This window comes from Panthera leo, chromosome A3 (genome assembly GCF_018350215.1).
Source record: "Panthera leo isolate Ple1 chromosome A3, P.leo_Ple1_pat1.1, whole genome shotgun sequence".
NCBI classification, from domain to species: domain Eukaryota; kingdom Metazoa; phylum Chordata; class Mammalia; order Carnivora; family Felidae; genus Panthera; species Panthera leo.
The window spans coordinates 62,214,506-62,240,977 of record NC_056681.1 but is presented as its reverse complement, the minus strand read 5'-3'; the positions used below and the strand labels follow the sequence as shown (position 1 = coordinate 62,240,977).

Genomic DNA, 26,472 nt, shown 5'->3' with positions numbered 1-26,472 from the left:
GGCCCTATAGGCTTGCAGTGTGGACAGCCCTGCCTTCCTCATTACCGGGCTGTGTGGTGCCTGGGCTGAGGTAGGCAGGTGCTGGGTGCTCACCTTGTGGTCTAGTTCAGCATTGGTCTTTGGCTGTTGCTCCTGGCAGGGTGGCAAGGTTTCAGAGCCCAGGTACTGTCTGAGGGATGATGGCCTCATGAGGCTCAGAAGCTGGCTGAGCAAAGACAGCTAGGGAGGAGAAGAGAGGCCGTCACACATTGGGTGCTTGGGACACTTGGCTGGCACTAGCAGGTCAGAGCGTGGGCTCTGGAGCCAGACCACCAGCTTCCATGACCTGGATTCACCTCTTACTGACATGCTGTGTGGCCTCTTGGAGCCAGACAAAATGGAGACAACCACAGGAGGGCCATGCATGCACATGGTGCCTAACACAGGCTGAGCCTTCCCTTAAAGGAGTGCACTAAGATCTCTGTAGGTTGGTGTTTGATCCACTTCCCTGGAGTAAGCACTTGGGGCTGGAAGAACCAAGGCCAGCAAAGAGGGCAAGATCCTTCCCACCCTGAGCTGCTGCTCAGGCCTCTCTTGCGTCTCTCTCTTCACTGAACTTGCTGTGCGGATTGGAGAGGCTTACGGAGGAGCAGAGGCTGTGTACCTCCCGCCGCCCCCTCTAATGACTGCGCTCGCTCTACATCATTCTGCCTGCCCCTGTTTCTCCGCCCCCACCCTTTTCCTTCCAGGGAATTTTAAAGCAAATCCAAACATTGTATCATTTTACCCATAAAGAGCTTCTAAACCGAAAAGGATAAGGATTTCTCTCCCCAGCATGGTCACAGTATCGTTCTCCTGCCCAACAAAAAATTACCAAGAATTCCTTATGTGGGCTAACACCATGTTCAGTTTTCTCTGATTGTCTCAAAGATGTCCTCACCAGTTGGGCTTTTGGAGTGGGGATTCCCCACAAGGTCCACGTGCTGCATTTGCTTGATATGTCACTTAATTTGCCAGCCACCCCACCACCCATGAAAACTGCACCTCCCTCTCTGAACAAATGGGAGTGCCCCCACCCCTCCCAGGAACAGGGCCTGCAAGAGTCCAGGTGTCTGCAGTAAGCCACTCCTGGCCCAGGCCCTGCACCTGCTTTGGGCAGCCTGGGCTCAGCCTTAGCAAGGACCATCCAGCTGCCGTGGAGCTAACTTGTGGCCAGGGCAAACAGCAGGCAGTTTCTGAGCCCTGGCCTCTCTGGGAAAGGGGGCTGCTGATCAAAGAAGCAACGCCAGGGGAATTCACAGAGGCACCATCTTTTCAGATGTAGCAAGTGTAGGTTGGCCAAAAGGACTTAGGCCCGAGCCCCTCACCCAGTTCCCTGCTCTAGCCCAGCCTTGCCCGGCACACCTGGCTTCCTCCCCCTGACTCACCCGCAGACACCTGCTCAGCACCTCAGCCGGCCACAGGCTCAGACAGTCCACAAGAGCAGCTGGGCTGAGGGCTAGGAGACAGGCCCGAGGCCTTGGCTCCTGGAAGGGGGCCAGGCCTTCTTGGCCTAGTGTCACATCCCTTTAGGAAGGGAGATGAGGAGGCAGAGAGAGAGAGAGAGGGAGAGAGAGAGAGAGAGAGGGGAAGAGAGAGAGAGAGAGAGAGAGAAAGAGGGAGGGAGGGAGGGAGAGAGAGAGAGAGAGAGAGAGAAGGTTCTGGGTGAAAGAGAGGCACCATCTGGAGCTTCACCAAAACCAGAGCTGTGCTGTCTTGCTCAGGCCTTGCAAGGCTAGGGATAGTTTCCAAAAGGGCCCTGCCTGCTCTGGGATCACAGCTGTGCAAGCACAGGGGCCAGGCTCTGCAGCCCACGCCCCCAGAAGCAGTCCTCAGGCAGGCAGCCTCACCCCAGGGCCCTCCCTGCTACAGAAGCTGGGGGTGGGCAGGGCACACAACTGCAGCTCCGTGGCTCCTATGTTTTCCTCTCCATGAAAATGGCTTCACCCTGCTCAACGCACAAGCTGTGGCCTTCTGATTGCTTACTCTCTTTTGTTTCCAGCTCTGGCAGCCACACCCCTCTCAGGGATAAGGGCATATTTGGACCGTGTGCATCTCAGCAGGGCCGGGACCTGACATTGCGCCTCCCCACCTCACCCCCACCGCTGGAAGCTGTCTCTGCAAACACTCAGCCCATTAGGACAGACACCTCCAGGCAAGAGGCAAATGATCACCCAAGAAGGCGGGCCTCCACTGGTCTTGTCAGTCTGCCTGGCAGGAGGAGAAGAGGAGTTCCAGCCGGGCAACTGTCCACATGGCTGGTCACTCCTGTGCTCAGACCCCAGCAGTGCTTCTATCTGCCCCGTGGAGAAGGCCAGGATCTTAAGTGTCTGTGAGGCTCAGGTGGCCCTGCTGCTCCCTGCAGCCTGTGCTCTGACTGGGCCTTCTGACCAGACACACACAGCTGCCCCTGTCTCCCTTGCAGCCCCAGTTCCCTGTCTACGCTGCACCTACACCACCCACACCTGCCAATCCCCTCGCCCTGAACTACTTACGATTCCGATCACATTTACCACCTCCTAACACGTTACGTAATTTACTTGTTTATTGTGTTTATTACCTGCCCCCCCCCCCCCCACTAGAAGGTAAGGCCTCTTGGGCAGGTTTTGTTCACTGCAGTGTCCCCACAATCTAGCACAGCACCTGGCACCTGGTGTGTGTTTCATTAGCATTCATTAAACAAACGAATGAGTGAAGGGCAGGTTGGGGCTGCAGCCAGCTTCTCCATAGGAGATGCAGGTTGTGCACCTCCTCCATTTTGGCCACTTAAAGCCCATGTTTTCCAGACCCCAAAGTGGAAGACGTGGTTTGACAAAAGAGGTTGACTGTGTTGCAAGAGATGGCCTGGGATAAGCAGCAAACTCCTGACTTGGCCCCAAACCTGTTCTACCTGTGTCTTGCCTATCTTGGTAAAGGGCTTCCTCAACCTGCCAGTTGTCTAGATCCTGGAGCCCTCCTGGTCTCCTTTCTCTCACATCTCGCATCCCACTGGCTGTACCTGGGAATTACACCTAGAGTCCTACCACTTCTCACCACCTACAACACTATCTCCCCAGGCCAAACCACCATCATCTCTTACCAGGATTACTACAATCACCTATGCTCAACGCAGTAGCCTTTCAACATATTTAATAAATCAGATTCTGTTTCTCTTATCAAAACCTTCCAATGGCTCTCCACTTCAGCATCAAAGTCAAAGCCTCTACCATGGCCCCGAGGCTCTGGTGGATTGAATCCCCACTTACCTGTCTGACCTCAACTTCTACTACTCTGTCCTTGATCCTTTGCTCCAGCCACAATGGTTTCTGTTTTTCCTCCAACCTAAGAGAACTCTGCCTACCCCAGGGCCTCTGTACTTGCTGTTCCCTGTGTGGAATGCTCTTCCCCAAGAAACCTGCTTGACTTCAGTTCTGTGCACAAATATCCCCATCTCTCAACATTCCCTCTCCTCTTTATCTGGCTTTATTTTTCTCCAGAGCCCTTATCACCATCTGGTATGCCAAATATTTACTTATTTCTTGATGCCTGTGTCCATCTCCCCCGGGACCATGAGTTTCACAAGGGAGGGACTAGGTTCTGTTCAGGGCTGTATCTTCAGTGCCCTGAGCAGTGTCTGGAGCACACTGGTGAATGCGGACAAAACCCTGCTGTTTCTGGGATAGTCCCAGGACTCGCAGGGACAACAGGCAGCAGGCCTGACTTCGAGGCTCTCCTGGAAAATACAAGTTTTGGGGGTGTTGCATCCTGACCACCTACAGAAGTCCCATCCCTCCAATTCAGTTCTTCAGCTCCTGTTTCTAGGGCTTCAGACTGCAGCCAGAGACAGAGAGCCAAGCCATCCAGGGGTCATGGGCTCCTCCTTCCCAGCAGTGCCCTGAGAGGCCTCTGCCCAGGCATTCACCCCAGATCCTCTCCTAGAGGAGTCAATTCTCAACCCTTAGATTCCCCTTCATAGTCAATCTACTGATAAGGTTTATCAAACATGTATACATCAATGAAGGAAGTAGAAGGGACAGCCCTTGTCCTCCTATCTGCCACTTAGGAATAAAGCTCAGGGGACCAGCAGGGCATCTTCAGCATGAAGTGGCAGGTGTGGTCCGGTTTGTCACCACAATGAGAGCTGAGGAAGGGGCTGGAGAAGTGGAGACAGCGTGCTGCAGTAGTCAAGAACAAGGACTCTGGAGTCAAATCCTAGCTCCAAGGCTTTCTCGCTGTATAACCCAGAGAAGTTTCCTAACCACACCTGCCTCAGTTTCCCCATCTGTGAAAAACATCTGATGGTAACAGCCCTTACTGCTTGGGACTCCTATGAGAGCTAAGCTCTGAGAACAGCACCTGGGATGTGGCCAGGGTTGTGCACCATGTTAGCTACCACTGTTTTGGTTGGGGTGTGATGGAAAGGAAGGAGGGCCAGGGCACACAGCTGCAAGCAGAGAGCGCAGGGTCGGCCTGTGAGGAGGGCAGAGAAAAACAGGCAGCACAGACAGGCCACATGGAGGAGAAGTTGGGAAAGGGGGCGTGCGGGTTTGATGTGGGCGGCTGTGGGGCCAAGGTGGCCCTTTGAAGGCAAGGATCCGTCTGACAGGCCAGACTGGAAAGGGGAGTGCCTGCAGCCTGGAGACCTGGGAGGCCCACGTGGTAACCCCAGGCCTGCAGCAGAGATGGGGGAAACACACGGGGAGGGCCTCGGGCAGGCCCCAGCTGGTCCTTCCTCTCCTGGAGCTGAGCCGCCAGGAGGCTGGTGCCTGCCTGCAGACCCTCCTCTCTGGAACACAAGCACTGACTCAGCCTCTAAGACCTGGCTCAGGACACCTTCTCTGGAAGCCACTTCACTGCCCTCAGGCACACTTAGTCACTGTGCCCTCAGCCCACCTTGCTCACACCCTCTCTTCTGAGGGTGGTTCCTGGTGTGGAGCCTGGCACAGAGCCTGGCACAGAGGTGATCCTCAGCTAGGGTCTCCTGTACAGATAGCACACGGGGGGGGGGGGGGGGGGGGATGTGGGTGACTGGTATGGTTGGAAAGGCTTGGAGCTGGGCAGGGCTGAGTCTGGCTTGGTCCCTGGTGGGCCCTGGCGAGCAGCTAGGGGCTCCGAGGCCAGTTCTCCCCTGGTGTGTGGGGGTACATCCCCGCCCTGAGGAGCCATTTACTGCCTCCCTCGAAGGGCCTGCCCGGGCCAGATAATCCATAGCACTTCCCCTCCCAGCTCTTTGGTCCCCATCATGCTCTCCTCACTCTCCCACACACAGGCTCTAGCCAATAAAAAACACATCAAAAACAAAGCCCAAGCCTTAAATTGACTCTGATGCTTGAACCACCCTTTGTCTTTCTGGTCTTTTCAAACACTGCAGGGGGGTGGCTATGCCCCTCCACCCACAGCCATCTTGCCTTTCCTGATCTTGATGCTCTGGCCTTTCCCATCTGCTCTGCTGACACTGTGCTCTGTTTTCCTTGGGCCCTGGTGACCACCCCCCCACTGCCCTCCAGAGCCCTCTGGGACCACTCGGGTCTTGTCTGCCTGCTGCATCTCTGCCTGCCCCTACTCCTAACTGCTTGGCACCCCTGAGACACTGATTGGTTCCTCCTCCTTCACAGAGATGCTCTGTCATCAGGCTTTTCCCTGTGTGAAGTGACCCCAGTGCAGGCCACTCGCCCACCCACCCCTCCCCAGGTCTCCAGGGAAAGGGAACTTCCTCTTGCACACTCCAGGAACTCAACCTCAGGCTCGTGTTCACTCCATAAGTGTGCCTTGAGAACCTCCACAAGTGTGCCAGGCGCCAACAGGCAGTGGTGAGCTGAAAGCATTTGGTCCTTGCACTCAAGGAGCTGGTGTTGGGGTCTGTGTGTGTGTGAACACAGACCCTGAACAAATAAATAAGACACTGTCAGAAGGTAAATACAAATAAAAACAGGTAAATATAAATAAAATTTAAAACAGGCAAATACAAATAAAATTTTAAACAGGGTGATGGTGCCAGGGCACTTCAGATTGGGTGGTCAGGAAGGGCTTCCAGGTGGAGGTGATGTTTTAGCAGGAACTGGCATGACAAGAAGTTCCAGCCATGCTAAGTCCTAGGGGGAAAGTATTTATGGCAAAGGGGGCAGCTGGGGCAGAAGCCAGGCCGAGCCCACTCTGAAAAGCCAACCCAACCAGTCAGCTTTCTGAGCTCCCGCCCTACAATCATGGCATTGCAGACTCAGCTATATTGTCCAGGCTGCCCCAGGATGTGCTGGAACATTCTCTCAGCACTCTGGGCAAAAGGTTACGCGGGCTTGCCTTGTACACCTCTATGAATAGAGACACACAGCCCTTCACAGGGACTGCCTTGCCCGTCTTGTGTTGCTGAGCCAGAGGGTTCGGCTGTACCCAGCGCCTATTCTGGGATCCCACAGAGCTTCTAGGAGGTAGGGAGAGAGCATGCTCAGACTCCCATCCTTGGGCTGGCTGTGACCCATGCTGCCCGCCCCCACCCCCAGGGCCCCAAGCTGCACAGAGGCTGTGGTCAGAGCTTTCTGGAGAGAAGGGGAATGGGGAAAGAAGACAAAACTGTGCTTCTCTTGCTGTTCCAAGAATGCCTAACACTGGAAAGGGAGAGGCACTAGGAGTGAGTAGTTTTAAGTGTGTAGTGTTTGTTTTCACCTTCACTGTTTTTTTCCACATATAAAAAGTAATATAAGCAGGGGCCGGGGGAGGAGGCAATGGGAATTAGTGTTTAATGGGTATGGAGTTTCTATTTGGGAGGATAAAAAAAATTTCTGGAGGTGGAAGGCAGTGATGGCTGCACGATGTCTCAAATGTACTTAGAGCCGCTGAATGGTTGAACTCTACACTTAAAACTGTCATGATGGTAAACAAAAACAAAACAAAATAAAACCCCAAACATTAAAATGGTAAACTTTATGTCATGCGTATTTTACAAAAAAAAAAAAAAAAAAAAAAAGTAACACACGCTCCCAGCCCACTGCTCTATCCTTAGTGCCTAGTACACAGGAGGCATACAAAATAGTAATTGTTGAATGCAAGGGTATGAGTGAAAAATTCAAACTCAACTTGGCTCTCCTGGCCTGAGGACCCCAACCTTTGAGAAAAGCCTCAGGAGCAGGCAGGCCTTGGGGAGAGCCCTTTGCTCACCCACAGGCTTCCTGGGCCCAGTGGATGCTGCCCGGCTGAGGCCAAGACTCACCTGGGCCTTCTCTTGCCAGAGAGGGAGCGTCTCTTGCTGGTCTAGCATCCGGGCAATGACCACAAGGCTGAGCTGGCTTCGAAGCTGCCTGTGAGGGAAGGAGTAAGAGGGACTGAGTGGCGGGACACTGTGAGAGCAGGTGGGCTTGAAGTCCACGAGGGGGCAGGATGCCCTCCGAGTGGTGAGCATGGGAGAGCCATGTTGTCTGGAGTACTTTGGCTTACTCTTTTGGTTTATAACATTATTTATTTTAGAAGCAATAAAACATGATGGGAAGGTTTAAAAATAAGCAAAAGTAAAAAAATTAGAGTTACTTTAATTTCAGATGCTGGCACAGTGGTTTTTCTTCTTAGTTGGTCTTTCTCTCTGAATATCTATACTTCTCTGTGGATACACAGAGATGGGCAATGTTCAGCTGCTTTTGCACAGACCTTTGCCTTTTCTGTCCTTTGCAGTGTTTGAATCTTTTAGACCATGTAGGGTAATAGAGAGTGGGGCTAAATTTTTTTTTTTTTTTTTTTTTTTTTACCCAGCATCCAGTGGCTTTCCTTTGGAGAACCTGCTCCCACCCACGGTGCTCCCAGGGTGGGCACATGAGCCAGGCCTGGCCCATCAGAATCTGAGTGACTGAGTCACTGAGAGGTAGCCTCGGTGCCCTGTTTGGAATTATCAGGAGTGTGTGTGTCTTTCCAGCAGGGCCACTGATCTGACAGGAGGTGATCCTACACCTGCTGGTGACCATCCTGCCTCCTTGTGTGAGAGCCTGGATGATGAATCAAGCAGAGACAGAGGACAGGGACAGAGTTCTGACCACACCCAGAGCCTGCTGTGCCTGAAGCCCCCAGCCCCTGGACCAATCGGTAGGTCAGTGGGTCATGTGAGCCAGTGAAGTGCCTTTGGCTCCAGTCAGTTTGGGCTGGAGCAGTCTAGCACTGAACAGTCTTAACCAATTCACTCGGGATGGGGCTAGTATCTGCCATCTTTTGGAGTGAAGACCTCTGATGGGGATTTCAGATGCTAATGTTCAGGGCTCTGATTTTCATGAGTCCTTGAGGGCTGGAAGGAGCAAAAGGGAAGAGCAAAGGGGTGTGGAGACCAGAGGATGGGGCTGGGGTGGTAGCGGCCGAAGAGGCTGGAAGGAGTGATGGGAAGAGGGGTCTGGGGTCCCTCCTCTGCCCATGCTCCATGCCACAGCCCATTTCTACCACGAGGCTCCCATCTTTCTTGCACCTCCATACATTGTGGCTCCCCATGGGCAGCAGATGTCAGCCCCTGGCATGGACCTTGATGTGGCCACAGTCCCCAGTTCCTGCAGAGAGCCACCATCAGAGGAAGCAAATGAGAGGTCCTGAAGCTAGAGGGAATATAAGGAACACGAAGGAAAACACTTGGGTTAGAACCAGCTCCTTAGAGGAGAAATGCCCTCAGGTAACAGCACTGTTGGAGGGACCCCCACAGGTGCCCTCAGCCACCTCCCTGGAAGGACACCACAAGGGACTGGGCGGATATCGGGAACAGCCTGCCACGGGCAGCACTGGGAAATGCCGAGCAAGTACTTTAGGGAGGCAGGATCCAGCCCAGCCACTTCCGGGCTTAATGGTCTGGGCTCCACTGCAACTTCCCCAGGGCAGAGCCTCCTGCTGCCCAGGCCTCAAGTGAGGGAGGCTCCTGGGTGATGGAACTGAGGTGGGGGAGGGATGTCTCCTTGAACGGCTCCTGTGGGGCTGAGCAGGCTGACGCAGGGGCCTTGTTGATTTTCTTAGCACTTAGTCATGAAAGTCAGAGGAATCAACAAAGCAACAGGTTCTTGATTAGAAAGAGGAAAAATAGAGGCTGCAGGCAACACCACCATACACCAGAAAGGAGAACCTGAAAAAGATGGGAAATGCTCGCTGCTGGTGAGCATCAACAGAGATGCTCATACACAGCAGGTGGGAATTTAATCCACTTTGAGAAACTGCTTGGCAAGATCTACTAAAGATGAACATGTGCTCACCCCATGACCTAGCAATCTTACTCCCAGGTACACACGTACACACACACACGAGAGGCAGAAGTGTACTCTTGATATGCCAACAGAATGCATTCACAGATTGGGCTCCATCTACACAACTCAACCCTATGCCTAACGACAGTGAGTTAAAACTGTATCCGAAGGCATGGATCTTCACAGTGTCATGGGAAAGAAGCCAGGTACAAAAGAATACTTGTGTATGATTTAATTTATATTTAATTTACACCAAGTATAAAAATAGGCAAATAGCAGCTGTTGGAAGCCGGGAATAGTGGTGATGCTTGGGGGATAGGCAGGTTCTGCTCCTGTTTCATTTCACGACCAGAGAGCTGGTCTCACATGTGCTCGATTTGTGGCAATCCACTGAGCCATACACTGATGGTCTGTGTTCTGTTTGTTTGTATGTTGTAGTTCAATAAAACTATTACTTAAAGAAGAAATTCAGCTGCAGGGAGAGACAGGATTGCCAGATTTAGCCAGTAAAAATATAGGCTGCCCAGTTAGATTTGAACTTCTTATGGATAAGCAGAGTAATTTGCTTAGCATTAAGTTTCTCCCGTGCAATATTTATATTTTATCTGGCAACCCAGGGAGGGGCCAGCCATTCCTGCTCCATTCCTTTTTTTATTTTAGTGTTTGAGAGAGAGGGTGAGTGGGCAAGGGACAGAGAAAAAGAGAATCTCAAGCAAGCTCCATGCTGTCAGCATAGAGACTGATGCAGGGCTCAAACTCAGGAACTTCAAGATCATGACCTGAGCCGAAGGTGCCCCTCCCTGGTCCATTCTTGATCGGAAGACCTGACATTAACCCATGGGGCCCTCCCTGACCCTCTCTCCTTTTAGCCTTGACCCCTTTCTGCGGAGCCCCTCAGCATTCCAACCAGACCAGAGACCTGTGGAGAGGCAGCCTCATCTAGACTGCCCCATGGGATAGCAAACAGGAGCCCCTCATCATCCTGTGAGTGCAGCCAGACCCCTACCCCTCACCCAGAGCCCCACCCTCCATTTTCTCCCTGGCCACACCACACACTCCGCATGGCTTCCACCTCATTGGCAGTCAGGACCTGCTCTCCAGCTGTTCCCCAGCAGCCCCGGCAGCAGCTGGGCCTGGAGCACAGTGGGCGGTAAATGGCCCCTCTGTGCTGCTACTCCAAAGCTAACTTGTAGCCAGAGTCAGAAGGCCTGCATCTGGGCTTCATTAATCCAAAACCCAGGCCTGTGTGGGAGCTCCTTTACCCTGCAGAGGGCGGGGAGGGGCCAACCTAGGGGTGGGGGTGCTGGCAGGCCAGCGAAGCAGAGCCGGGGTGGTTCCAGAAGGGAAGAGGCGGGCTGGGTGGGTCAGGACAGGGTTGTTGTCCAGAAAAGAAGAAAAGCACCAGAAAAAGCACTGGGTGAATGGATGAAAAGGAACCCACATCTGAAGGTGACATGCTCCCCCTCGCCGTCCCCCCCTGTGCACTGCCTTTCATTCTGATGGTCTCCTGCCTTTTAAACACGATCTCAGTTCCCACCGGGACACAGGGACAGGGGACAGGGCCACTTTTTAATTTTAGACTGAGAACTTACTCTACAGAGGAGAAAACGCAAGGACTCACCCCAAATAACACCCAAACTGTGTAGGGGGCAAGAAAAAGGAGCCATGGGCTCAGCTGAGGTTGGCCAGGGGCTCTTCCTCTCCTAGAAGCTGCCCGACCCCACCCGGCAAGGCCTCTCTGGAACTCAAACCAGCCGGACAAAGGAGGATGCAGAAGCCACTGGAGCCATCCCAGCCACTGTCATATAAGGAAACAAACTCCAGCCTTAAGCTCACACCAGGCCAGGCCTCTGCCTCTGCCTCAGCCCTGCCCCTCCCCGCCCCTGCCCCCCACGGGCCTCTGTAAGATCAGGACACTGGATTAGCGCTAAGAGGAGTCTAAGGCTCTGGGAAATCTGGAAATGACTTTCCCAAATCCACAGCAGAGCCAGGAAGTGGAAAGCAGGCGTTCTGCCTCCCAGCATCCAACCTTCCCTCTAGCTCCTGCAAGGGGCAGCCCAGCCAGGAGCCAGGCACCAACCAGAGTGGGCCACTAGGATGTTGGGACAAACACACTGGTCAACGCAGCCCCCTCTGGGGCCCCTCATCTTTGCTTCTCTGGAGGGGAACCAGGCCCTGCCAAGGCTGAACTACCCTAAAAGGCCATCAGGCATCTGGCCAAAGGCGTGAGCTGCCTTTTCCACGTCTCTAGGGCAGCTCAGGAAGCAACAACAGTGGCCTGTTCCGCTGTGGAAAAGCTGCCCAACACCCTGCCTCAGGGCATCTGCCTGGCTTGCCTCTCAGGGACTGTCCACAACGCCTCCCATGCATCACAGCCACCTCTTATGCTACCCCCTCTTCACTTGGAGTCCACCTTGCATGTGAGCATGTGCTACCCAGGCAAGAAGAACTAAGCCCTAGGCTTAGAGGTTAGGGCAACTTCCTTGGTAGTCTGCCCAGTCATCCACACACAGGTTAGGGTACTCGTCAGTGTGGGCATGCACAGTGCAGACAGGAAGAGATGGCGGGATGCAGACAGTCATGGATCCTTACAGTGGACCTCCACATGACAACATGAAGGATCCATCTACAACAGCTCACTTGTACATGGATGAATCCCACAAACGAAGTGTTGACACTATGCTGAGGAAGCCAGTCATAAGAGAGAATACTCTGTACAGTCCCATTTATACACATGTTCAAAAACAGGCTAAACTAATCTATGGAAAAGAAGTCGGGGAAGTGGTTTTCTCTGTAGAGGGAATGCCTGGGAGAGGCTCAAGAGGGCTTCTGGGGAGCAGATGACATTCTATCTATGGTCCTATGATATAGTCGTAGTTATACATACGGTCACTTTGCTAAGTGCACTGAGTATCTACCTTTGATGTGTCCTTTCACAAATGTAGAACTAAATAAAAAGGTTACTATTATTTAGTAAATAAAGTTCCTATGGACAATTATGACCCAACTCCAATCCTCCTTACCACCTTTCTTTTCTCTTTCTTTTTGGTATTCTGAGGAAATCCATAGAACCTCAGGCTTAGAAAACATCTTAATAGTCACCCCATCTAGGGGCGCCTGGCTGGCTCAGTCGGTAGAGCATGCAACTCTTGATCTCAGGATCTTGAGTTCAAGCTCCTCATTGGGCACAGAGCTTACTTAAGGGGCACCTGGGTGGCTCAGTTGGTTAAGCATCTGACTTCAGCTCAGGTCATGATCTCACAGTTTGTGGGTTCGAGCCCCATGTCGGGCTCTGTGCTGACAGCTCACAGCCTGGAGCCTGTTTCCGATTCTGTGTCTCCCTCTCTCTCTGCCCCTCCCTCTCCTGCTCGTGCTCTCAAAAATAAATAAACGCTAAAAAAATTTAAAAACAAAGTCACCCCATCTAACGTCCACATATTTGTCTATTTAGTTAGGTCCTCAACATACCTGAGGGAAGTAGCCATATTTCCCATAGTTCCCTCTTCTCCAGGTGTAACAGCTACACTACACTTTTCTCTCTTTCAGAATCTTTCTGCTGCTGTGGGTTGGGTCCTCCAAAGGCCCTGGGGGTTGTCAACATTCTAGTCAGTGAGGTGCTCAGAGCTGGCCCTAACTAACACCCATTTTCCTGGCCACCCTGATCACAGATTGAGCCCAAAGTCTCTCTCACACGTCTTGCTGTCAAATCTCATTTCCCAGATCCTGTTGTTAATTGTGCAGCTGGGTCTCCCTTTTCCTCTCAGACTGTCATTGTGGTTTGTTGAGATCTTCTGGAATCTTCCATTCGCTGTCAGTTGTATTCATGTCATGTGTGAGTCTGACCGTTGTTCCATTAATGGCCTCATCTGAGATACCGGCTCTGCCCTGACCAAATGTCAGTGAAGACAAGCCTCTGGGTGTCCTGGGGGCCTGCCCTCCAGGCAGGCTCTGATGGCCAGCAGCGCCTGTGATGAGAAGCCCCACATTTCTCCTGTCATCCTCAGGATACAATGGTAGTCTCTACCAAGCGCCCTACAAAAGCCCAGACAGTCCTTTCCAGAGTACTATTCTGGTTGGCCTGTCAAAACATAAATGAGGCTAGTCTGGTAGTATTTATTCTTAGGAATCCTAGAAAGCAGAGCTTCCTTTTCTGTGTATGTGCTCACAAACTGTCCCTGGGGAATGGTGTGGGGGGCACCTCAAGCCCGCCGCATACACCGTGCTGAGTGAAGAGAGCTCATCATGCCCTCCCTCCCCACCTCCAGAGGTCTCCGTTGACCCAGGGCACCCCACGTGCTTCTCCCCCAGCAATGATGTGGGACGTGCTTGCACCCACCACAGGGGACTTAAACCCATTCCGCACGCCTGGAGGCTTCCATACAGTCTCTGCCCATGCTGTCTGCGGCTTCGATTTCCTTCTATCAGTAGTGGAGTTGAGATGAAAAATGATGCTTCTCAACAAAGAAGAGGGAAGCAAACCAGGAATTAGGTAGTGTTGTCCTCTCTTCATCAGTGTCGACATGTCACTGCCAGCCCAAAACAGCACTCCTTTATTCAAAACCAACTTCACAAAAGTCCCTTCTATGGGCCTTAGTTTTCTCCACCGGCGCCATCACTGGTCCACGTGGTTTGCCAATCTGCCTTGTTCTGGTGTCCCACTTTCCATCTTCCCTATCTATCAAAAGCTGAGATCATGCTTGAGTTCCGGGTGCAGCCCCTGCTGTCTCTGGATACTTCCTACTTCTTTCCTCACTAGGTTTACATGCAATCCACATTCAAAATGTTACTGTACCATCTCCTAGCCAGCCCAAGCCATCTTTCCATTTGCAACTGGCTACTAAAAAACCAACTCTATGCTTTTTGAGCTCTGCCCTCCAAAAGCAAGAGCTCCATGAGTATGAGCATGCACACACACGAGTCCCTCCTCATTCCAGGCTCCAAGGGCCTAGAAAGCAAAGTCACACCTCCCCCCTCAAGACGCTCCTAGCCCAAGGAGTCAGCCAAGGGTGCCAACAATCAGGGGCCCTGTGTCAGGAAGTATCTTGGGAGAGATGTCTCCCATCTGAGCCTAGTCTTGAGGTCGAGGAAATGTTAACCAGGCAAAGAGAAGGAGGAGAGGGATAAGGGAAGAGGCTTCTTTGGGAAGATGGAACTGATGTTGAAAAGCTCAGAGACAATGGGGCACCTGGGTGGCTCGGTGGTTAAGTGTCCTACTTTGGCTCAGGTCAGGATCTCACGGTTCGTGAGTTCGAGCCCACATCAGGCTCTGTACTGTCAGCCTGTTAGCACAGAGCCCACTTCAGATCCTCTGTCCCCCTTTCTCTGCCCCTCTCCCACTTGTGCTCTCCCAAAAAATATTAAAAGAAAAAAAAAGAAAAAATGAAAAGACTCGGGGACAAATTGTGAGTTTGGGAGGCTGGAGTTTGGGAGCCTGCTGGGGACATGTGAAGGGGTTAAGGTAAGACTGGAAGAGAAGGCACTAAGGTCTTAGTGTGCTGCTGTTTAAATTTCATCCTGAGGATAGAAGCCTGAGGGATTTTTTTTTTTTATTTAAAAATTTTTTTTTCTTTTTAACGTTTATTTATTTTTGAGACAGAGAGAGACAGAGCATGAATGGGGGAGGGTCAGAGAGAGGGAGACACAGAATCGGAAATAGGCTCCAGGCTCCGAGCTGTCAGCACAGAGCCCGACGCGGGGCTCGAACTCACAGACCGTGAGATCGTGACCTGAGCCGAAGTCGGCCGCTCAACCGACTGAGCTACCCAGGCGCCCCAACCTGAGGGATTTTAACAAAGCAAAAGCATGACGTGGCTGGCTGTGCATCTGAAGCCGGGTCACAAGGCTGGACAGTGGAGGCATGGGTCAGATGGGAGACAGCCTGGAAGGAGGCAGCAATTCAGGGGCGCTGTGACAAAAGGCGGAACTGTGTGAGGGTGGCGGGAGAGATGTCTTTTGCTGGGGAGGAGGAGCTGGAGGGGACTGCCCCTGGGCTTCAGACAGTGGGCACGTGCTAATGCCAACATGGAGACAAGGAAGACAGGAGAAGGTGGTCCTCCTCAGAAGGTGGTGACTTCTGTTTCACACACGTGGAACCTGAAATACTTGCCCACACAGATCTGGTGCTTAGCAGAAAAGTCTAGCCAACGGTATTGACTTGGGAGCTGCTGGCACATAGTTGGAGTTGCAGCCATGAATGTGGACAAGATGGGGTATCAAGTCAAGTTCTCTAGGAGGTGGACTCTGAAGTGGAGGTGAGCATGCAGGGAATTTATGGGAGGGGGGAGAGGGGTGCTCTTGAGACGACCTCCTGTAAGGATGAAGGAAGCAGGTTTGAGCCAAAGGGGAAATCCAGGTTGCAATGTAGTCACAGCAGAACCTGTGGTTGACCCTGCAAGGACCTCTGGAGCTGTCAAGGGCCTTCAGAGATATCCCAGGTCGAGGCAGAGGAACAGGCCACTGTGCCCCCAGCACTGGGCTGCTCCCGAGGAAGGCACCCAGCCCCAGATAAGGTAACCATCTTCAGCAGAGGCATCCTGGGGTAGACTGGCAGGGTGAAACTCAGCACCTGGGGAGGGGGAGCTGGAGTCCTGAAGCAGGGCCATATAGACAGAGCACCACAGCACTCAGCCCGGAAAGGTCCCTGAGACTGGGCCAAGTGACCACAGGAGAGGGACCGGGGCAGAATCCCCAGGCAAACTGAGGCTTGAGGAGCAGTGGAGGAAGGAAATGGATGACGGCGAGTAAGAAGGATGGGGCAAAGAGGGGGAGGGGAATCAGGAGAATTAACACTGTGAAGTCAAGGAAGAAAATGATAAGCTTGTTCCTGAGGAAGGGCCATTAGGTCAGTGGTGATAAGGCAACTTGGCCACAGTGCCAGATGAAGTACATTTCCTCTACTTCTGGCTCTTTGGGTCACCCCTACCACCCCCCCGCCCCATGCACACCCACTCATAAGAGTGAGCCAGATCCTCTTCAGCCACAATCCCTCACACTCCTGGCTTCATTGTGACCCAGTTTTCCTTTGCTGCCCTTTCAGCTCCAGCATGGCCCCTTGACCCCTAGACATGACCTTCATCCTGCCTCTTGTTCCTCCAGATTTTGAGACCTTCTGAAATTTCGAGGGTTTTTGGACCTTGGCTGCCTCCTTCTAGAATGTTCTGGCCTTGCCCACCCACAGAGCCTGAATGTCTGTTTTCTCAGGTGAGAACTTCCTATGACACTCTTGATCTCTGAAGAATCCACCACGGGGCCGGTGCGGGGTGGGGGGGGGCCGGGGCAGGGTTCAGAATGCCTGTTTTGGGTGGATGGAGTAAGGGAGAACAGGGGAAGGGGAGCTCGGAGGTGTAGCAGGAGCTGGAGGAGGGGGTGAAGGCAGAATTGCTGTTCTAAGGGAGGAGACGCATGAATGCATGTATGTATTAAGGAACAGTCAGTAGAGAATAAAAAGTGAAAGGTATAGGAGTAAGAAGGGATAAGTAAAGAAGGTCTGGAAGGGATAGGACTGTTGGGGTCCTGACCATGGGAGGTGGGGTCGGGAGGAAAGGAAGGAGGTGAGTTGTGGGTCCACTAGGTGTGTGGGTGGAGAAGTCAGTGGAGAAAGAAGGGACAGTGCTGTCTGCTGGTGTTCAGAGGTTTCAGCAGCAGGAAGTGGTGATGTCTGGAATCTGCTGAGGGCCCCATGGAGGCTGGCCAGCGATTCAGAGTGGGTCCTGGTTAGCCAGAAGGGGTCAGGGGCCAATGCAGGGATAGGACACATGAGGCAGCACACAGGAAGGGAGTTATGGTGGAACACGGCGCCCAGGACATGAAGGCAGCAGAGGCAGATGGACAGAGAGAACGAAGTGGTCTAGGACCTGCACCGAGCTGGGGGTGGGAGGGTTGGGGGCTGGGGATGGTGCAAGGGTGGGTGGGGGGACATAACACTCTACCATGGTACAGCCCTTGGCCCTACCCTGAGGGGAGCAAGCAGCATGGAAGATGAAGGAAAACAAGGAGGGTGTGGGGAAAGCTATGGTGTGCCTGCATGTGCTCTTATCCCCAGTGTTCAAAGACCTCAAGACTCTGAAGGCCACTTTGTCCCACGGCTCCGGCATTTAGCAGCCAGCTGCTACTTGCTGGTCAGAATCCGGCTGGTCCGGCAGCCTGCTCAAGCTGGTTTCATCTTCCTTTCCACTTTGGAGGCCACAGTTAAGCAGCATACACAGGATATCTAATAAACATTCGCGGGTGGTGAAGGAGGTGGGTCCCAGAGCCTGTGTACATCAGCTTTCAGTGGAGTGAAAGCAGCCCTTGGCCTCTGTCCTCCCCCTAAAAGGGCTGGCTCCTGGGAGTGTCTGCAGAAGTTTGCTCAGAACACATACTGGGGACCCTGCACAGGAGCTGGAAGGGCAAGTCCCCTCCCCACAGCCCCCTGGAGCTACACCAGAGGGGCCACAGTCCCAAGACTGATGCTCCTCCAAGGGAAAGCCTTCCCATTGGCCCCATTTCAGATGGTTGGCTTCAGTATTTACTTTCATTTTTCATGGTTGAGCTCAACTCTCCTTAAATTTACAGTGCATCCCTGAAGTCTTGGTCAACAAGATGGGGGCGGGGGGCCGGGGGGCGGGGTGGGGATGTGCATCACACAAATGTTGGTGACAGTTCTCACTTTGTGCTTAACCAGGCAGTATACTAAGAATGTGACAGAATGCGCAACAATACGCCCTCCTTCCTGGGGGTCAGTCTGGGCACCAAGCCCAGTGGGGCAGCCACAAGTGAGGGCAGAACAAGGCTGCCAGCAAGCTCCTGCAACATCGCCCCCACAGGGAGCAGGGGGTGGGGGGCGGGGGGCGGCTAACTAAAGACCACAGCCACGGTGTGGCTGTAAAGAAGAATTAGAAGCTCTTTCTGACCCAATTTGGAATGATTGCCAAAACATTAGTTGAAGTGAAAAGAAGGGCAGAGAGAACATGCACAGAAACACACACAAGAAATGGAGGCAGGCTGGGTGGCTGGTAGGGGCACATTTTAAGTATGTGCTCTACAGTGCCTTTTGAATTTCATTCGGTTTGAAAGCTTTATCTATTTAGGAAAATAAGATAAAATTTCTAAATAAACAGATGACACCCATCCTGCTGATGAACCCTCTTTAGGAATTATCACCCTAGTTGATGTGTCTGTTTGAAAGGGAGGTGAGGTTGTTCCATTGTATTAACTCCTGACATTTAAGGAACACTGAGCAAAGGCCCTGGAGCTACAACAACACCCTGTAAAAGACACGGATTCCTGAAATCTGTTTGATTCAACTAATAGGTAAATGACATCATAAATTTAGGAGATGATGAAGGTAGTCTCCAGTCTGCTGGGAAAGGTGGATCATGAAGACATAAAGAAGAGTTGGTGTTGGCCTCACTGGCTCTTCAGGGGTGGAAAAAATCAAGTTAGAGCCCTATCTCCTACCTCCGAAAAATAGATTCCAGACAGGATTAAAAACCAATAGTAACAAAGTTAATGTAAGTATTGGGAGAAATATAACATAATATTTTTGTGATCTTGGGGTGGGGAAGGCCTTTCTTTTCAAGAAAGAAAGAAAGACTTAATTAGAATCAACCCTTTATATTATCCACATAACTTCTCTGTAAATCTAAATGTATTCTAAAATAAAATTAAAAAAAAACTCCACAAACTTCAGGTCACTGAAAAATATCATGCACAAAGGTTTAAAAAGGACAATGTACAGCCTTAGGAGAAAATACAGTTCTGAAGCATATATAACAAACAATCATCAATGTTAATAAGAAGATTGATTGCCTCATAGAAAAATGGGCAAGAAGCATCAAGATATAACTTACAATAAAAGAAACACAAAAAACCACTGGCAATCAGAGAAATAAAAATTAGAATCAGAGTATGACATTTTTCACTCACCAGATTGACTAAAACACACAAAACTGAGAATACACAGTGTAGAAACATGCATTTTCATGTCCGTTGGTGGTATTCTCAATTGATACAGCTTTTTTTGGAGGCCAAATTTTAAACGTATATACTTTAAGGACTGCAATTTCACCTCAAAGAGTTCATTGTATAGAAATATCTGCATAGATGTACAAAGCTTGTACCCTGGATAAATATCCAGAATAGAGGACTGGTTGTGTGCATACCATGAAATACTACATTAAAAAGAATGAGGTTCGTCATACACACACGTATATGTATGTAAACACACACATACGTGTGTGTGTATATATATACATACATATATATATATATATATATGTATATATATATATATATATATATGTATGTATATATATATATATATACGAAAGTGAGAAAAACAAGTACAAATAATATGGCCTGCTAGGAGCAAATGGGAAATTGGGGCTGGACAACATGGGGCCCTGGAGGCATTTGGACTCCACTGTGCAAACAGGGGAGCAAGGTGAGGGAGAGACACAATAATCCCATGTATCCACAGAGAGGACTTTGAGAGATGAACAGAGAAAATGCCACTACCACCACCCCGGTGACAGATGTGATAGGAAAACAGGAGCAGGTGGGACGGAGGTGGCTGTGACCCAGACACATACCTGTTCTCATGGAGCTGACATGGACAGGCAACCACAAACAAGGGTTTGGGATTTGGAGGGCAGAATGGACAGGATTTAGTGACGAACAGGGGTTAACGAGCTGGGGATGAGAGAGACTTCCAGGACTACAATTTCTGACTTGTGCAATGCAGTGCACTAGCTGTTTGGGGTTGAGCAGGGAGGCTTAAGGCAGAGGTCAGCCTCCTGAGATCATATGGGAAGAAGTCCCATGTGTCTGGGCTTAATGCAAATGGCACCCATTGAAGCACTGCTCTAGTACTCACACCTACAGGCCTCAGAGAGAGCTTCTAGAAGCCCAGTTCTTTCAAATATACAGCAACAACTTTCCTTTCAGGACTGTGGAGAGGCCTCCTCTCTTTCAACCAGATTCACAGGCAGGAGATCGAACTCTCCAACTTAGGATTGAATCTGAGCTGAGGAAGATGGCACTTGGCACTCGTCTGGGCCCTGGGGATGTGGGTCTGGATGAAATGCCAAGCCTGCTTCCTGAAGCCGCCCCTGAAGAGAGAGGTGCAGGGGGATGGCCCCAGTGGAGGATTACTACAGAGGTGCCTATGAAGGCCGGGGGTCTTCCTGGCTCAGGGATGGGCAAGGAATACCCTGTGGCTGTAGCCTACAGTGGGGGGAAGGAAGGAGAGAAGAGACTGGGGCCAGGTCCAGAGAATGGGCCTCATTGCCCCAAAGGCTGAATTTGTTCACCTTGTTTGTTCACTCAAAAAAAGGATTTACAGAGTGCCATAGGCTTGTCAGGCACTGTTTTAGATGCTGGATGATAAGAGCGGTGACTCCGCTAAGGGACTGCTCTCCTGGAGGTAACATAGAGGAGAGTCACCATAAATAAGGAACAAACAGTAGGAGAATTTCTGGCAGAAGGCCATGCTATGCATAAAATAAAGCAGAAAGATGAACTGAGAGTTTGGGAGAGGTGTGGGGGAGGGGTGATTAGGGGACTTCCTGCAGTGGAGGTCTGAGTGACTAGAAGGAACCCTCTACTAAGGATTGGGAGCAGCAGGCGGGCGCTGCAGTCGGAAGCTAATTGTATAAGGCAATTGTTTTGCTAATAAGATCATGTTAAGAAAATTAGGCTTTTTTTCCTTTCGTAATGAACTCATTAGTGAGCTGTATTTTTAGTTCTTTCTCCTGAGTTTTAGAGATTGGGCAGGAGGGGGAGGTTTGTTGGGACCGATGGGGAGGATTCTGGATCCCTACACCAGAGCCTGTTCCAGGGGAAGGGAGGAGTGTCAGAGGGAGGAGCCCGAGGTGGAGGAGCACCCACCTGCTCCGGGAGGTCACGTCCAGGAAGAACTGCACGAGCGCCAGCAGGTTGTGGTGGTGATCTGACACCTCGCTCAGGCTGCAGCACAGCTTCTGGAGCTGTGGGGATAGCAGGCATTAGGTGGGCTATGAGAGGGCCTGCCTTCCACCCTGACTTCCTCACCAGCCCACTCAGCAGGGAAGCCAGAAGTAAGATGTGGTCACAAAGGCCAGGGACTGGAGGGAGTGTTCCCTGGCATCCTGGTGGCCTCCAAGCCTGCTATTCCCATTGAGTGTACTCTAGGGGCACTTTAATCCCTAGTGACAAGGCTATGTGAGGAGGCTCAGGACCTTAGAGAAGAGGCTAGGGCTTTGGCTTTGGCTCATGGTACCTTCCTTGGCCACTCATGGATGTTCTCGAGGAGCAGAAGCAGAAGCTGCTGAAGATCAGTCTTGGGAAGCAGGCGAAGCCCCACATCCAGGCCAACTCGGCACAGCAGCTCAATCAGGCCCAGGAGGTCCCCATCAGTGTAGGCCCCTGGCTGGGCTAGGGCACACAGCGCTAGGAACTGGAGAGCAGAGAGAGTGCTAGGCCAGGGATGGCATCCCTGGGAGATGGGGCTGGGCAGGAGGGGATGGCATCATGAGCCCCTTGGCCATGCCAGGCAGGAGCTGAGGAAAACAAGCACCAAGGCCCAAAGTCAAACCCCCCATGGTGTACTCAGGGGGCAGGCCCAGGCATAGGGGGCTGTGAGCCCTCCACAGCATCAGTCCTGGTGGCTGGCACAGTGCCTGCTGAGTAGGTCTGGATGGCGAGCAGATATGGGTGTGTAACTCACCTTGTAGATGTAGTTCAGGCTGACATCCAAGGCAATCTCCAGGGGGGCGTCCTGCTGCTCACTCCAGTTCAGGCTAGTGCTATTTTTAAGCACCCTAAGGTAAGACAAAAGCAAAGGGAAGGAGATGGGAGGAGGTGGGCACAAGCGGAGAACAGAGGCAGAGAGGGGGGCCTGCTGTTGCTCAAGAACAGAGAGCCCGTGCATGATCCATTCAGCCTGGGACCCTGATGCCCTGTCTGTGTTGGTCATTTACTGCTACTAACAAATTATCCCAGAATACAGAGGCTCAAAAACAATAAATATTTATTACATTGTGCAGTTTCTGAGAGTCAAGAATCCAGAAGCAGCTTAGCTGGGTGGTTCTGGCTCTGGATTTCTTGGGAGGTTGCCCCCAAAATATTGGAGGTGGGCCTGCTGTCATGTTAGGCTGGAGTGGGCAGGAGGAGCTGCTTGCAAGCTCACTCCAAGTTCACTCATGTGCCCCAGGAGGCCCCCAGTTCCTTGCCACATGGGGCTCTCCACAGGGCTCCTCAACATGGCACCTGGTTGCCCCCAACTGAGTGATCTGAGAGAGAGGGGAATGCCAGAGACAGAAGCCGCAGTCTTTATAACCCAGTCTTTGAAGTGACATCCCATCACTTCTGCTGATGTCTATGGTCCACACAAGCCATCCAGACTCAGTGTGGGAATGAGCCACACCATATCACGGGAGTCTGGCTCCCAACTGCTGCCACTCCAGCTGTGAGAAATAAGCCCACCAACCCAAATCAAAAGAGGAATGTGGAGACTTGGAGCACAGTGAAGTGAGGCTTTAATCAACATTCTTGCAAGAGCGAGTGTTTGATGGACAGGCACACTCGGGGCAGTTACAGCAGACAATTTATCTCCTAGCGTGCAAGTCCCTCCCCTGGTTCCTCATTGGCTGAGTACTACAGAGGTTACAGACTTACCCGGACATCACCTATGCTCATGTAAGGCACAGAGTAGTCTGACTGGAACAAATGTATATTCCCTGAGGTGACACAGAGACTTTCAGTCCTCCTCCCTTTGTTCTTTGGTGCATGCTCATTGCAAAGTCTGTGAAAATAAGCCCTCTAAATGGAGAGGGAAAGAACCAGGAAGTGAAGTGTCTAAGGGTTTGGGATCCATTGTGGGGGTGGGAGTGGGGGCGGGGGGTTCATATATATTTCCAATTTGGTTGTAAACCTGTTAAGTAGACAGCACAGCTTTAATTTTGTATTTCTGAAAATGAATCATCTCTCTCAGATCGCCAGGCCTCCGGCTTTAGTTTTCTGGGACTTGGAGACCAGGATATCATACTCCGTTGCCCCAAAAGAGTCTTCTTCAAAGAAGTTCTTTGTCCATACAGGTATGGTGACATTTTGCATGCATTAAGAAGTATACTACATTGTAGCTTATATGGGGACTAGTTTCCAAAGTCAGCAAATAATATGATGAAAGAATAAAAATTATCATTGAGAACTCCTCCAAAGGGGTTCACACTAACAGGCTGCCTACCAATAAGCCTAGCATGGCCAGTTTTCCTCTAGTGTGGAAACAAAGCTTGTTGAGCTGAGATGAAGTTAGAACTTAGGGTCATAAAAAACAAACAAACAAACAAAAAACACCACCACACACACACACACACACATACACACACACACACACACACACACACACCAAACCTCTTTAAAGACTAGAGTCATATTCAGGGTGACAAGGTCCTTACAGTGAGAGAGGCATCAATGGACAACAGAGTTGTACCACCTTTGCACAAACTTCCCCAGGCACATGCTCACTGGATAAAAATCAGAGCAAGATCGCCTCACTGATTCTGTCTCTCTGATCAAATGTATACTGTTAATTGCTGCATACTGTTGAGGTAAGCTTATGACCAGGCTCCCTGTGCTGTCTCATCTACTGCTCTACTCTTATTAACTGGTTGGAGTTCTGATAACAGCAGGCTCTCCACAAATGAAGATACTGATGACAGCAACACTGTTGGCAATAACAGGCTCCAGTGTAGCCACCTGACCGCTGACAAAGAAAAAGCTCCATTCCTGCGTGCTCCAGTGAAAAGTCTCTGCTCTTCTTTTACTTGGCACTGGTGCTGCTTATTCAAAGCGAAGTAGGAGAATTCCATCTCTAGGTGCCCGGGAAACTGATGCCAACAAAACAAAGTCGAGGGGGTGGAGGGGAAGGTATGACTGCGCTCGGCCATTCTTCCAGATTTTAGCATTTATTAGGGCCAGAGAATGGGTGAGGCTGGTGTTTGCACATCTGGGCACCTGCTGGGCCTGTGTCAGTATACAAGGGGTGCTCCGGTTTGCACCAGCCTGTGAGCATGCATGCATGGGGTATGGAAGCATGAGTGGGAATGCTTTCAGACTTCCCAAAGGATGGAGGCAGGCACAGAATTGACCGTGACTCTGCTGAAGAGGAACGGGCTTTCAGACAGTCTGGTGCCACCAGAGGGAGGAGGAGTGTGGAAAACGTGAGCTGGGGAGGGAAGTGTGGCTGTGACAAGAACCCTCTCCTCCTTGTGAAGCAACACCAATCTTCCCAAGTGGAGAGGGTGGCGGACAGCCTCGCGGTGTGTGTTCCAGCATTTCCTGTGCCACCTCTCCTTGGGAACAGCAGGCAACAGAATGGGGGTCCCTGTTCCCTGCCTTTCTGAGGTTCTGATGAACCGCTTGTCTGAAACGTCTGCATCTGTGACTGCTATACTGGGGGTACAGCGCTGGCTAATCCCCAGGCCTCCATCCCCAGGTTCCCAGCAGGTGGCCACGGAGCACAGGCATTCACGGCCTGGCAAGCTCACTCCCCTCCTGAGTGGAGGGGTCCCACAACTGGACTCCATGAACAAAGTGCTTCACCATCCTGCCCCTCCCTTCCGCCCTGACCCCCAGCTGGCAGGGTTAGAGCTCAGCCTGTGGCCAGGACCCAGGAGCTAGAGCTTGGGTCATGGCGATGCCATTCTATACTTATTCAGTGATCGTAAGAGGGGCACATCTTATGTACTCCGACATTCTCAGCAGGAGCATGGTAAAAGAGCCATAGGGGCATGGCCACCACCGTAACCAAGGGCTATCCTGAAAGTGCCCAGTGGTCAGGGTCCCACCATGCAGGCTGTGAGTAGCGTGCTCTCCCCTAGGCCTGTACTACTAAATCAAACTGGACCTGCTGTCCAGTCTTTATGGGCGAGGTCAATGCAGTAAAGGGAATTCGATGCTGAGCTAACGGGAAGGGAGAGAGAAGTACATTTTACCTGGGTTGAATTACACTGTCTCAAGATGGCCAGCGACCAGCCTCCTGCACACTGGACAGGATGCTCTTTCAATGGATTAACCATCAATTACCCATTTGGCCTCTGCACCAGGCTGCCCTTTCAGAGAACTAAGTCGATGAAGGTTTCCAGTACCAGGCTACGGTAGTTTGGTGGCCAGTCCCGTGTATCTGGCTGGGACTTTCAGATGGACTTTGTAACCTGGGGAGCAGCCTTGGAAAACCAGCCATTGCTACCAAGGACCTTCCCTGCCTTCCCAGGTGAGATTGGGGCACCTGACGAAGAGTGTCTGTACAGCCGGGTGGCACCAGCCCCCTCAAACTCTTGCTTCTGCTTCCTGGTCAGTGTTCACGCTCTGGTCCCTCTTCTGCCCTTGTGTCCCCACAGATCCTCCTGATTCCTTCCTCCCCAGTCTTGTCATATGGTCCAGTGGCAGAAGGACTATATCTTCCGAGAGGAAATCTTGAAGCATTCGAAGAGATGGTGATGGGTTTCAAGGAAATCTGAGATGAGGAATACATGGTGAAAGACCAGTCTTCCTCATAGTAACTAAAAAGACAGTCCAGTTGTGGGGCCATGTGCAGAGACATCCTAACCCCTCATTTCCAGTCTTGGCCACTACAGGGGCTCTGTGGGTGCCCCAGAGGAGCCGCAGAGCATCTGTTCTTCTGGAGAGCCCTAGATTGGAACATCCCTGGAAGTCAACAGAACAGTATGTGATGTGGAGCCACTTGGCATGGGATGAGCCTGAGCTTGGTCAGGAACAGGACGAGGAGGACAATGGGGACAAGGCAGACTGCCCTGATGTTCTTCTTATGGCCCATGTGTCCATGAAGGGTGTCATACCTTTGGTGGAGGAGACTCCAGAACCTTCATAGTGCTTCCTGAATAGTTTAGAAGAGCTGTCTTCCAACCCTATGACTCCCAGAGCTTCCCCAACCGCAGCAGCTAACCAGCAACCCAGGTAACCCACCTGAGCATCTCTGCTACCCCACATCTTGGGGATGTCATTGGACGGGTCTCCAGGATGTGTCTATTTGCTTTTCAAAGGGAGACTGTGTTCAGGCAGAAAATTCTCCCTAGGCTGAGTGGCTGGACAAGCAGTCCAGCCAGTTCTTATAGGGTCACAATAGGGAAATCACCCCTGAAGCCATTGGCCAGATCCTCAGGCCAGTTCTGAATCCTCTGTGGGGAAACGGTGCCAACAGTGTGAGGCCCAAGGAAAGAAGTAGGCTGTCCAAATGGTACGTCTGGGAATGTGACCATGCAGCTCTGGCAACACTCTAGGACAACATGGCTTTGCCTTCCTCTTA

At 51.6% G+C, this 26,472-nt stretch overlaps 1 protein-coding gene across 9 annotated transcripts in view; it reads right to left on the bottom strand.

Moving 5' to 3' along the window:
- FAM178B (family with sequence similarity 178 member B) overlaps positions 1-26,472 on the bottom strand; it is a 114,267-nt gene that overhangs the window by 17,751 nt on the left and 70,044 nt on the right. For all 9 annotated transcript variants that reach the window (XR_006200633.1, XM_042932073.1, XM_042932074.1 and 6 more), the window contains 5 exons: positions 21,874-21,967; positions 21,427-21,603; positions 21,057-21,154; positions 7,202-7,289; positions 94-219 (listed from right to left, as the gene is read on the bottom strand). Coding sequence is in view for 8 of the 9 variants with exons in the window: in XM_042932073.1 (XP_042788007.1) it covers positions 94-219; positions 7,202-7,289; positions 21,057-21,154; positions 21,427-21,603; positions 21,874-21,967 (583 nt within the window). In the remaining variant the exon portion in view is untranslated. The remainder of the gene's footprint in view (positions 1-93; positions 220-7,201; positions 7,290-21,056; positions 21,155-21,426; positions 21,604-21,873; positions 21,968-26,472) is intronic.